The sequence below is a fragment of the Danio rerio genome, chromosome 22 (genome assembly GCF_052040795.2).
Source record: "Danio rerio strain M-AB ecotype USA chromosome 22, GRCz13ab, whole genome shotgun sequence".
NCBI lineage: Eukaryota > Metazoa > Chordata > Actinopteri > Cypriniformes > Danionidae > Danio > Danio rerio.
The window spans coordinates 20,346,023-20,360,020 of NC_141042.1; the positions used below are offsets into that span (position 1 = coordinate 20,346,023).

The 13,998-nt window shown below is 33.7% G+C and overlaps 1 protein-coding gene across 50 annotated transcripts in view; it reads right to left on the bottom strand.

The window, feature by feature from the left end:
* Nucleotides 1-13,998, bottom strand: part of celf5a (cugbp, Elav-like family member 5a) — a 369,011-nt gene that overhangs the window by 69,755 nt on the left and 285,258 nt on the right. For all 50 annotated transcript variants that reach the window (NM_001130788.3, NM_001431119.2, XM_087303133.1 and 47 more), the window contains 1 exon segment: nucleotides 12,330-12,409. In NM_001130788.3, coding sequence (NP_001124260.2) covers nucleotides 12,330-12,409 — 80 coding nt within the window.

The following is a 13,998-nucleotide window of genomic DNA, read 5'->3' on the forward strand; positions in this document are numbered from 1 at the left end:
AAATGCTATCAAAATGTATGAGCTGGGTGACTAAGTATGTAAAGGTGAGATAAATAATTAAAAATAAGTTAATTGCTATTAAAATGTATGAGCTGGGTGATTTAAGTATTTAAAGTTGAAAGAAATTAAAGCAATTAAGTTAATTGGTATTAAAATGTATGAGCTGGGTGACTGAGTATTTAAAGTTTGGAAAAATTAAAACAATTAAGTTAATTGCAATTAAAACGTATAAGCTGAGTAACTTGGGTATTTTAAGTTAGGTGAAGTGTCTTGCATGAGTACAACAAACTCAAAACTTAATGTTTCTGTTTACTTAAAATAGATAATTTCATAACTTAAAAAATTTGACGTAACTGATTACCTCAAATTTTTTGAGTTTTGTCAACTTATTCGGGATTACAGTGTAGGTGAATGTGCTTGAGTGGCCCAGCCAGAGCCTAGACCTAAATCTTATTTAACATCTATGGAGAGATCTGAAAATGGCTGTACACTGTCGCTTACCATCCAACCTGATAGAGCTTGGGAGATACTGCAAAAAGAAATGGGCAAAAGTTCCCAAAGAAAAGTGTGCTAAGCTTGTGGTATCATATTCAAAAAGACTTGAGGCTGTAATTGTTGCCGAAGGTGCATCAACAAAGTACTGAGCAAAGGCTGTGAATACTTATGCACATGTGATTTTTCAGGGTTTTTATTTTTAATTAATTTGCAACAATTTCAAAAAAAATTTTTTTCACTTGTCATTAGGGGGTATTGTGTGTAGAGTCTTGAGGAATAAATTAATTTAATCCACTTTGGAATAAGGCTGTAACATAAAAAAGTTTAAAAAGTGAAGCGCCATAAATACTTTCCGGATACACTGTAAAAAACAAAATTGCATTATGATGCTGTTGTACAATTATTATATAATCAGTGGCAGGAAATTATGTCACAATGACAACAATATTGCTCGTCGCAACAATGTCTATGGCAATTTGTCACACAACAAAAATTCCTTCCTGTGACAGGCCTAAGTGTAACACCTACAGGTGGTTTGTCAAGCCTACTCATCACCGTGAAGCACACAAAATCCTTGTTTGTACTTGTATAGTGCTTGTGTGCTAAAATAAGAACTGTTTTGAACATTTAAAAAACTAAATAATCTGTCCCCTTTTTAACTTTTTAAACTAGTGATATTAAATTGTATGCACGCTTTAGACCCTGTGCTGGCATTTTAATCTTAACCTTGAATGCGATTATCCGCAGCGCTGCGAGTATTTATTGAAAAACCTAGACGTTCTTCACACCACCTTGAGCTATTAAAAAAGGAGAGCAAAAAATATTTACAATGTGTTATGAAAGTTCCCGGGCAAAGCCAATAAGACGAAATTCAATGCTCCTTTAGTCCCAAGTTTTGGAGCACGAATGTTTTTTCGAATCTGTTGATGGTATTTGTCCAATCCTTTCTTGACTGTTTGTTTGCTTTAGCTTTGAGACATTCAGCGGATATCAGGGCCGAGGGCTTGTTGGTCCAGCAAGATATAGGCTGTGTGTTTGTAAGAGAACGTGAAAGAGAGAGAGAGAGAGCGAGGGAAAGCGTGAGAGAGAGAGAGAGAGTGGTGGTTGATCTGTGAAGTAAAACTCTCATTAAATTTTAAGCCGCCAAGCACCCGCAGGAATTCCCTTAGGTCCAGGACCCAGAGAAATGGATTCAGGAGAGAGAGAGTAAAACTGGGGGAATAAAAAGTGCAGCTGTTTTACAGAGAGAAGGAGGAAAACGAGGGCTGGGAATCAAAGCGAGGGGCTTCGGATTTACGAGAAGCCGCAGAGCAGGGGGTGTCTTCGTGCTTTCCCGATTTTCAGTGCAAACGTGGACCGTAAATGCGCTAACTAAGCCATATATCTGATAGAACTCTACACATCTGTCTCTGTGCATTAACTGTGGAGAAGATAATAAGGATGGATTATCTTGAGCATAAAACAGCCAGAAGTGGAAAAACAGAGTCTTGATTGCAACATTTTAACCATTTAAATGGTTGACGCCTTTAGATCTTGACAGTATATAATATTTGAGTCATTTATAGTAAATAAAATGGTAACACTTTGATTTAAGGTGACATAGTTACACATGTTCCATAAACTTATTATACTTATTGCAATGAATATTCATAATTACATAACCCACATTCTAACCCCAACCATATGGTAAGTACATGTAATTAATGAATATTACCAAAGTCTCTTAAGGGCAAGTCATTTCATTCGGCGACTATCTTTGAAACACCTCTCGGGCAGTATGCTTGGGCATTCTGTCTGGATGGGAAAGCATCAAATACTTTGTAACTGCTTGCGAAGCTTACAATTTCATTACATATTTGCAATCATCAATAAAATTAAGCTATAACTGTCTCAGAAGTTTAGTTTCTAAGCATTTAAATCAAACAAAATCAGCATTTTTTTTCAGGTTGCCCGAACAGCAGACAGTAGACACACCACAAGACACTGTAATGTACCTCTCAAACAGATTAAATTTCCATTTAAAATCTGATATTACTGAAACTCTGGGCTCTATTGCCAAGTAATATTTCCAGCTAATCGCTCAAGATGCAACACATCTGTATTACTTAAATCCCATTTCATGAATTATGAGCAAATGTATAAAGCTATAGTGGTCATCAGAGGCCATTCTCAAAACCTAAAAGAGCAATACCACACAAATGAATTGTAATAAGCATAGGTGCACATGTACACTTGAAAGAAACGAGATCACGACACCAACCTCATTTATGGCTGTTCTACATATGATCATCCTTTGGATAATGCTTTGTCAAATCACACTGGTCTTCTAAAGTAATTCACAACTTGGTCTTCTACCTTCGGATTCTACCTCACATTAGTTTCATACAGATTACAAAAAAAAAAAAAAAAAAAACTTTTGTTTTCAAGTGCACTTGGTTCATTTAAGTACATATTTCAAGCTTTACAAGGATATATTTCTTATGTCTGCAAGTATCTGCTGAGATTCCATGTGTTTGTTGACCAAACAAATAGTCATAAAAGCACACATCTGCTCCGAGCTTCTCCCCCAGGGAAACGTCTGTCTATAGCGATCGCTGATTGGCCCCTGTACTCGAGGCTTCATTCGCCTTATTGACCATTACATTTTTCCTCATTCAAAACTATACGAGTGACACGTCTTGTGTATTCTATAGTCTTTGATAATAGTTACACTGCATCTACGTCACCTTAAAAATAAAGAGTAAACAATAAAATATTTAAATATTAATTTAAACTGAGAATTTTTAATGAATGCCGTTCACACTTTACAAATATGTGTCCCGTTTTTTAATTAATATATTATAACTAAGTATGAACAAATTTTGTACAACATTATTTATCATAGCTCAGCATTTACCAATGCATTATTCAAAAGTTAATGCACTGTGAACTAGCATGCGCTAACAATGAACAACTGTATTTACATTAACATTAACAAAATAACCAAAACTGAAATAAATCTATTGTCCATTGTTTGTCGACACAGCAAACCCTTTATTAAAATGAAATGAGTGTAGTTAACTCTGAATTGACTGGAAGATAATTCTATTCATTTGAAAAGAGTTTTGAACTTAGTGTTGGAGGTAATGAGTTATTAAATACCTCATTACTTCAGCTTAAATGGAGTAAGTTCACAGTACTCATATAGATTCGTTTTTTTAACTCAAATGGTTTGTATCGGTGTTCTCAAACGGTTTAAGTTGCCTTAACTTATTAGGTTTTACAGTACATAGTTGGTTTGAGTTCTCTTCATTTATTGGGTTTTACTGTGCTCAAATTGCTTCGTTAACGCAAATGGAGTTCACAAAGTTCACAAAAGTTCACAGTACTCATTAGGATTAGTTTTTGAACTTAAAGGGTTTGTTGCAATCGGTTTCCACAAATAGTTTACGTTACCTTAACTTTTTGGGTTTTACAGTGCGTTAACTAATGCATTGACAAATGAAACCTGACTGTAAAGTGTGACCAGTATTTTCTAGTAATTAATACCAGAGTATATTTTGAAATCTTAGTATATGTTTATAAATAAAGAAGACCAATTAACATTCTTAATCCACAAATGTAAATATATGTAACTATAATTTGTAAATATTTTACAGTTCAATAATACATTTTCATTCATTAATTCATTCATTTTCTTTTTGGCTTAGTCCCTTTATTAATCTGGGGTCGTTTTACGCAACGCAACGGATGCCCTTTCAGCCTCAAGCAAACACTGGGAAAAATAATAAATTTAGTTTAATATATTTACACTTATTCTAAAACTACAGAATACATAACCATTAAACATCAAAACTAGTATTTTATAAATATTTAAATATTAATATATTTAAATGATATTTTTTAAATATTGCTTTACATTAATTACGTTTAGCAGTACCAATTATTAAAATATTAGATATTTTAAATATTTTTTTACTATATTATCAATAATATACGCTAAAATATGTATAACGCTAATGTATAAATATATTGAGATATCTTAACTTAAACTTAAACTGTATTTATTCAATATTGGTAAATTTATATTTATAAATTTATATTACACATTTATTTATCAAGTAAATCATACTGTCAAGAAATTATTTATTTATGCTGATATTTCATATTTCGAAAACTTTATTTGAAAACACGAGAAACATCTCTATAAAAAGCTGTATAAATCACAATTGAGCTGTGAGAAGCCAAACATTATGGCCTGCAATTTCGGCCCGGCGTTTTCCCCCTAGTTGCTGTTGCTCAGATATCCACACAGTCATGAGGAAATGAAAATCCTGAACACATTGCCATTCAACCATAGACAGTGGCAATCGGTTCAGCGGCGCAAACTCTCCTAAACCAAGCAGATTGTAATATCAGATAGCAGCGGCAGTTTCATTTTCCTGTATTTGTTGAAATACGGTCAATCCCAGGCGTACACACTGGGCTGGAAATGAGACCGAAGCACAGGGTTAGAGATCTGTGACCCTTCCTAACCTTCTCTGGGTGTAATTTTATCCCTGGTCTTTCATTGTACAAGGCTTTCCTGAAGTCCAGCAATTTGCTTTACCGCATGATGGTGTAAATTTTTAATTGCCCCACGTCCACAATGGGGGAAGGGGCGTGAGTCGAATAAAAACCCACAAACATGCTCTGACTTGAAAGTAGGATCTTCCTATTGGTGCATATGCACATTCAGTCAAAAAACACACAAATGCATTCAGCCCGAGTTTCTGGAGCTGGAAAATTAGATCAGAGTATGTAGTTCTGACCCCATGGCTGTGCCAGCAAGAGAAACGGACGGAAAATAAGGGGAGATACATGGAAAGGGGGCTGTGTGTGCATGAATGCATGTGTGTGTGTATGAAGATAATGCGCTGTATGCGATGAGCCGGGGGGATTTGAGTCGAATATAAAATTGGACTGACTGTTAGTGGCGAGGGTTTCTGCAATAAGGCCAGTTTCATGCTGTCCACAATCGCATCATTAGCTGACTGCTTTGTGCATGCCTGTTGAAAATGAATTAGCAGTCATTTCTTCACTGGAGTTCTTACTGTAAGAACTACGAGCTGCTTTTGGTGCGAAGAAAGAGTGAACTGGGGATGTGATGGATGCTGGATTGCGAGTAAAGCAACGAATGGTAATCTTTATTATAACAACAGCATTGAAAGGACAGATCAGCTCAAAATTAAAATTTTGCTGTTTGTTTACTCACACTCAGGCCATGTCAAATGTAGATAACTAATGAAGTATTTAACCGTTCATGACGATTCGTACAAATCAATAACTATGTTTAAATCCAGAGATGTAAATCAAACTGAAATATCGCATTAAATATTTGCGAATTAAGCACCGCTTCCATCGAATGAGTCAAAGAGATGAAAAACGTGACTTTGTGATTAACTGCTACCAAATATCAAAAAGAAACATAGAATATGATGCAGCAGGAGAAGCCACAGTGGGCCTTTTTTCTAATATAAAAAATTACTTGCATCTCAGACGACGAAACGTAATGAACAAGCAGTGGTTTTTGAAGGCGCAAGCCGCTCTTTTGGATTGCAGCCACTCAAAATAGTACTGATAATAATAATTCTGGATCATTTTAATGATGAATTTTGGGCTGCAATATTTTAGAATGGCCCAAACAACATTTCATATGTCATACTATGTAGTCAGTATATGTCTTTCTATACGACACAATCACACGGCAATTCGTAACTTTTTGATTTAGTGACTAATTTGTATGAATTTGTACAATCTCATTCATACAGTTTAGTACAACTTGCTCATCCCCCAATGACGATTAGGTTTAGGGGTGGGGTTGGGTGCCACGCCTTGTTTTTAAAATCGTACATTTTTGTACGAATTAGCCACTAAACTTACAAAACTTAGAATAGTTAAATTTTCTCATGAGATAAGGCTGTTCTGTTGTAGTTTATCTACTTTTGTCTAATAGGATAAAAGGTTTCGCCTAATCAGTTTTACACGTATACGTTTTTATGTGCGTTTTTCAAATCTATGTGCATCTTGGTATCTCCATTTAAAATTTTGATGCAATTTTACTAAACGCGTTTAAAAATAGGTGCATGCACCTCTACATGCAAAACAAATATAAAAAAACTCAGTTTAGAGTAGTTCTTAGCATGTCGCTAAAGGATTTCTTGAATGTTTTGGGTATTTTTAGCATGCTGTGTCTCAGGCCCTGTCTATAATGAAATTCAATTAATAGTCTTTTTTTTTACACGAATTAAACATGGATCTAAATCGGATTGGATCAATGTTTGGTTGCCAATATTTGACTTTAGTCTGAAGAATTACCCGATGTTGTAAATCTGATCCTTCATACTCTTTACTGCTTTGCTTTAGTGTTAGAATTGCATAAAGCTATATAGCCCCGCCCACAATGAAATCTCAATCTTATAGGGCATAGTTAAATCAAGAATAAAAAGTCTGGCAATAATTACTCACCTTCATGTTGTTCCAAACCCCCAAGCCCTTTGTTTAACTTCGGAAAATAAAAATTAATATAATAATTACAATTATTTTTCGATGAATACTGAGAGCTCCTTCATCCTCCATAGACAGCAACGGTCCAGACTCATTCAAATTCCAGAAAGGCACCAAAAACATTGTCTGTGTGTCTTCAGTGGTTCAATCAGAATATTTACGAGAATTTGCCCTGTACACACAGCAAAATAATGACTTTATTCAACAGATTCTTCTCATCAGTGTCAGTATAGAGCTCGCTCTTGTACTTATGCTGACAATGAGAAGAAGAATTTGTATAATGTTCACACAAAAGTATTCTCATAGTTTAATATTGTTCCGCTTTAATCACTGAAGGCATACAGACTGTTTGGAGGATGCTTTTTTGTATTTTTCTGGACTTGAACAATTCAGGTACCTTGCTGTCTATGGAGGATGAGGGAGCTCTTAAATTTCACCAAGAATATCTTAATTTTACTTCAATAAACGTGATTCTCCAAATATTTACATAACTATCAAGCTAAGAATTTTTTTTTTTTTTTGTGCACACATAAAACAAAAGTAATGACTTTATTCAACCAATTCTTCTCCTCAGTGTCAGTATAGGGCTCGTTCTTGTACTTATACTGACAATGAGGAGAAGAGACTGTTTAAAAAAAGTCATTATTTTTCTTTTATGTGCAAACGATGAGTTTAAGTGCACAAGTCGGGAACCTTGCTTTTAATGGAGGATGAAGGAGCTCTCAAATTTTACCTAAAATATCATAATTTGGGTTCCGTAGACAAATGAACGAAGGTCCAAGAGGTTTAGAATGACAAGAGGATGACTAATTAATAACAAAGTTTTAATTTATGAGTGAACTAACACTTAATAAATTGTTTTTGTAAAAAACAAAACAGAAAAACATCAAATTACTACTGTTGCATTCAATATTCTAATCACGCAACGTCAAAGCCTAAATTAAACATTGACTGCTTACCATTTTTACCAGAGCGTTTTGTTTTGACAGCAGAAAGTGAATGATGTATGCCCTAAACTTATAAATCACATCATGTCTAGTGCGAGAGTCACTTCAATAAGCATGTGATTCTCTGAATATTTACATAACTATCAAGCCACAAGAATAATTTTGTGCACACATGAAACAAAAATAATGGCTTCATTCAACAGATTTCTAACCTCGGTGTCAGTATAGGGCACACTCTTGTACTTACACTGATAATGAGACGAAGAAACTGTTGAATAAAGTCATTATTTTTGTTTTATGTGCACATAATGAGTTTATGTGCCTAAGTTTGGAACCTTGCTGTCTATGGACGATGAGGGAGCTCTCAAATTTCTTAAAAATATCATAATTTGTGTTCCGTAGACAAACAAACAAAGATCTCAGGGGTTTGGAATGACACAAGGGTGACTAATTAATGACATAATTTTATGGGTGAACTAACACTTTAATTTATTGTTTTTGTAAATGAAAACACCAAAAAAAACAATGAATTACTACTGGTGCAGTCTTTATTCCAATCGCGCAACGCAAAGTTCTAAATTAAACATCCAACACACTCTGACTGCTTACCATTTTTATCAGAGAATTTTGTTTTGACAGCAGAAAATAAATTACGTATGACTTCAACTTATAAATCACATCATGTCTTGTGCGAGAGTTACTTCAATAAGCATGTGATTCTCAGATGGCGGCGCTGAGGGCGTGAGAGGCTGGTGGGTGTTCGCTAAGTTCGCCGCGGCTTCTTTTTGAAGAGTTTGCAGATGGATGAGTGCTTCATCAAGACCTGCCTTGAGAAGAACTCCATTATCTGGGCTAAACATCTCACTTCGGCACCTGTGAGCCGCGCGAGTCGCGACCCCCTCCTTCTACAACTCCAGACTCGAGAGAATGGAGGCCGGTAAGGTTTTCCATAATCAATTTACCTTCCGAGATGAACATAAACCTTCTCCATCCCTCCCCCGTGAGCTTCCCCTGTCTCTCTTTCTACTTTTCTGTCTCGCGCTCTCTCTCTTTTCTCTCCTCCACTCCCACCTCAGTACATGCCAATGAATAATTCACCAGTCAATGTGGTGAAAGGTGAGGTAAACAAGTCTATTGCCTAATGTCCCGAGAGGACGGAGGGGAGAGAGAGAGATGTCTGAGCGCTGAAGATTTTAGGACTGTGGTTTACATTTCAATGTCCCCCTGAATCATTTGCACCTTGCTTGACCCTAAAGGTTATACCGAGAGCAGATCAGAAGGTGGATGCATCTCTCGCGCTGTTTAGTTGCGTATTTCTTTGTCTTAAAGCGACAGTTCAGCAAAATGTGAAAATGATGTCATTAACTGTAAAATAATACTATCACAACTGCGTTTTCAGTATAAAAGCGTGGATCATACTGACAGAAAAAGTTATTGGCAGTTGTCGAAAATGTAAAAAAAAAAATGACATACATTGTGTGGAATATTGGTAAACCACTGATTTTTAAAGGCACACTCCACTTCTTTAGGAAAAGGCTCATTTTACAACTCCCCTATAGAGTTAAACAGTTGAGTATTTTATGTTTTAATCACTCTACGGGTCTGATGTGAGCACTATCTTAGCATAGATTACTCTAATTATACAGGTATGAGAGTATAGTTCTTAGCCATAGCAGTCTAAAGAATAGCAACTTTTCTATTTTAGGCAGTCTAAGTACATGATGTAACTGTAGATGAATCGAGCAGCAACAGGAAAGTAAATGGAAACATTTTTGGAAATTTTGGAGAAAGATGCTAATGGTCTAATCCGATTCAATGATTTATGCTAAGCTAAGCTAAAAGTGCTGCCTACCAGACCTGGAGAGTATAAACTGTTTAACCCTCGGGGACTTGTAAAATTATCCTATTTGCACAATTGTGTTCCTTGAATGTGAAAAAAAAAAAAAATCAACCAAGGCTCAAATTCCTCTTAATGAATAAATAAATAAATAAATTGAAAATTCTGCATTCTCAGGACTCTCAAAATAAAGGTCCAGGCTCCAGCACTGGCAAAATACAAAATCTTAGCAGCCATTCTCAACAAAAAATAAATAAAATAAATAAATAAATAAAATTATTGGCTGATGTATTGGTAGACCTGGAGTTTAGCTGGAGATTGCTGGAGTAATATATATAGAGAGAGTTCTTTGCACTGTCAAAACAAAAATCCACAATTGTTAACAGCCCAAACAGAAAAAAAAGATGCTAACGTAACGAACGAATGCAAAACAGTTGCTGCAAGTAAATGTATATTGTTTCACATATTCGCTAAATTAGAAAGTATAATTCAAAAAATCTTCTTTCGCATCTCTGTCAAAATAAAAGTCCTATTAGGTCCAACATATTTCAGCTGATCATTATCAATTTTTGATCATTTAATAAGCAGAGCATTCTTCAACATATCTCCATGTACGTTTCACAGAATAAATAAGGTCATACAGGTTTGGGATCACATGGTAGTGCATAGAAAAAAGAAAACACATCTGAATTATATTTTGTTGTATAAACCTCTTTAAAATAGTTTTATTGTGATAAAAGCACATATTAAAAAGCATTTTGACAGTCCATCATTTTGTCAGGAGTAAACCGTCTTTTAGCAAATAAAACAGCAGTGTGTGAGCTACTTCTGAAAGCCGAACAATGGGTTTGTGACTGAATGGCTGTGTGATTCAGACAGACTGTGCTGAATAGTTGGCTTTTTATGGCTCAGCGTCCAGTCCTCGAGATTGAGACGGCCGGACAAAGGCCACGTGCTGATATGCTGGCAATGCAGCTATTCAACAAAACAATATGGCCAAATATGCAGTTTGAGAGTTGAAGTGACTGATTTTTTTTTCTTATTTGTTTGCGCAGAATCGATTTAATTGCCTGGTTTGCCTTCATTCAGCTGCAAAGTCTTAGGCAGTCATTGTTATACGAGTTATAAAGTTTAACATTACAACTACTAAGCTACCTAGACTGAAATTTAAGTGTATATATATATATATATATATATATATATATATATATATATATATATATATATATATATATATATGTATGTATGTATACATATATACACACACACACACAGTTGAATTCAGAATTCTTAGCCCCCTTTTGAATTTTTTTTTTCTTTTTTAAATATTTCACAAATAACGTTTAACAGAGCAAGGAAATTTTCACAGTACGTCTAAAAAAACTTTTTTTTTCTCTTATTTGTTTCATTTCGGCTAAAATAAAAACATTTTTGATTTTTTTTAAACACCATTTTATGGACAAAATTATGAGCCCCATTAAGCTAGATTTTTTCGATTGTATACAGAACAAATGATTGTTATACAATAACTTGCCTAATTACCCTAACCTACCCAGTTGTATTAAATTTTAAATATTTTAAAAATAAATTTTATAGGGAATTTATGAATTCAGATTTCAACGATATATATAATCTAAAATGGTAAAATCTAATATGATAAAATCTAAACAACCAAAATTTAAAATCATGACCTTTTATAAGACAAGAAACCATTATTTTAGTGCACTGTAAAAAAAATGGTTTTACAAAATTGATTTGTGTTGAGACAACATAAAGGAATTAAGTAGCTAGTAATTCCTTCATGTTAATTTAAGTGGATTAAACTTAAAACAAAGAGTTTCCCCCTCAAAAAACTCAAGAATTGTGTTATTTCAGCTCATTTTAAATAAGTTTCAATGAACGTCCAACTAAATTTTTTGAGTGATTGTAAAATGTCATAAAGTGTTATTCTTTATGCAATGACCTTTATAAATTAATATTTATAATCAATAATAGTAAAATATTATGTAATAGTGTAAATATTAAAGTAATAATAAAAATATTAGGTTATACTGTATATGGTTTTAAAAACATACCTAATACAAAAAAGGAACACTTTGAATTAACTTAGTGGATAATAAATATTACCTGATTGAAAAAGGTCATGCCAATCAATCAATCAATCAATCAATCAATCAATCAATCAATCAATCAATCAATCAATCAATCAATCAATCAATCAATCAATCAATCAATCCTAATAAATGTCATGATATCTGTAGAAATTGTTGCTGAAGTCAACAGACTGACACTTTAAAAATGAAACTTTACAAAGACAGCATTTTCTATGAACCAGAAACAAGATTTCTTTTTGCATGACCCTTCCAGTAATGCAGTGACCCTAAAAGCAATTCAAACACATGTATAAAAGTCACTGCAGCTGCCGTCTGTCAGAAGAACAGCAAAGAAAGAAAATAGGCCAGAAAATAAGAGGGTTTTTGTTGTTTTTTAGAGTGTTTGTGTGTTCTGGAGGAGTGTGTACTCACAGGCATGGTTTGACTGCCGTGCAGAGCGCTGATTGCGGACTGAGCTTCAGCATGTGTGGAGAACTTTACAAAAGCACAGCCTGATGGAGAAAAACACACACACACACACACACACACACACACACACACACACACACACACACACACACACACACACACACACACACACACACACAGAAACCCTTTAACTACAGTGTAGAAAAGCACATTAAAACACTAGAGACAGGCAGAAAACCCTCCAATGTAAGCAAACCTTTCCTCTAGAGACTCAAAAAGCGGGCTATTTACTGCCACATGCCCATCTATGCAAACAAAAACACTAAATACAGGATAATTGATAACATTTTTAAGCGCGGCTGCTGATATTCATCGTGCCATTTGGGATTTGAGAGCAGTCGGGTTGCAAATCGTTGAAGAAGCTGATAAAATATTAAGGGTTTGTGTTAATGCAGCTTATATATATATATATATATATATATATATATATATATATATATATATATATATATATATATATATATATATATAGAGAGATATACTAAGATTTGAATTTTTAAATGATTTTGAAAGAATTCACTGACATTGCATTTATTTTGTTCTATTATACAGTAAAGTTTTGAAATTTTACTGCAGTTTAAAAAAACTGTTTTCTTGTTTGATGTCTTTTTTATTCTTATTATGCAAAACTGATTTATTTTATCTTCTCTAGTCTTCAGTGATTCCTAAATCTTGTGATTGGAAGTGATCGGGAATCTTTCTAGTATGCTGATTTGCTGTTTTGTTATGATTGATTATTATTGGTATTGAATCTTTAAAAATGATTCTAATAAATAGCAATGTTGTACACATGAATGTGGAAACCGTGAAACCTTTTACTTTGTTTTTTTATTTATAAAGAAAGTTAAAATAACATTGATTTGGAATAAAATATATTGTGTTTACATTACAAATGTTTTACATGCAGTTATATGTGCTCTTGCTGAGTCAAAGTAAATACGGGAATGGTACTTATTGAATGGTACTTTATTAAGTTTCAATACTGAAATGTTCCTTGAGCAAATGATTAATATATAAATGAGTAACATGTCACAATGAAGACTAAACTAAATGACATTCTAAACTACATCCAGCAAGAACAGTCATTTAAAGTTTTTTTACTGTATTTTTGATCAAATATATGCATCCTCATCACAACATTTATGTTTAAGATATATTTATTAAATGACTAAACAGCCAGAATAAATAACATTTTACACTACATTCAGCAAGTAAAATCATTTTAAATGCAAAAATAATTGCATAACTTTTACTGTATTTTTGATCAAATAAATGCAGAAAATGCTACTTTTTGTTATAAAATCCCTGACTAAAACCTTTATCGTGGTAGTGTAAATGGCTAAACCCCAGGAGTAAATGACATTTCAAATTAAACTCAGAAAGAAGATGCATTTTGCATAAGAACAATTTTAAGTATTTTACAGTTTTTGCAGTGTTTTTGAACATATAAATGCATAATATGCTTCTTTTTTTTCTTTTTTTACATTTCTGACCACAACTTTTATACCGGTATAGTATAAATGACGAAATAGGAATAAATTAAATTGTAAATTGTAATAAATGACATTCAGCTAGTAAAATTATATATAAAAAATGTAAATACATTTTCACA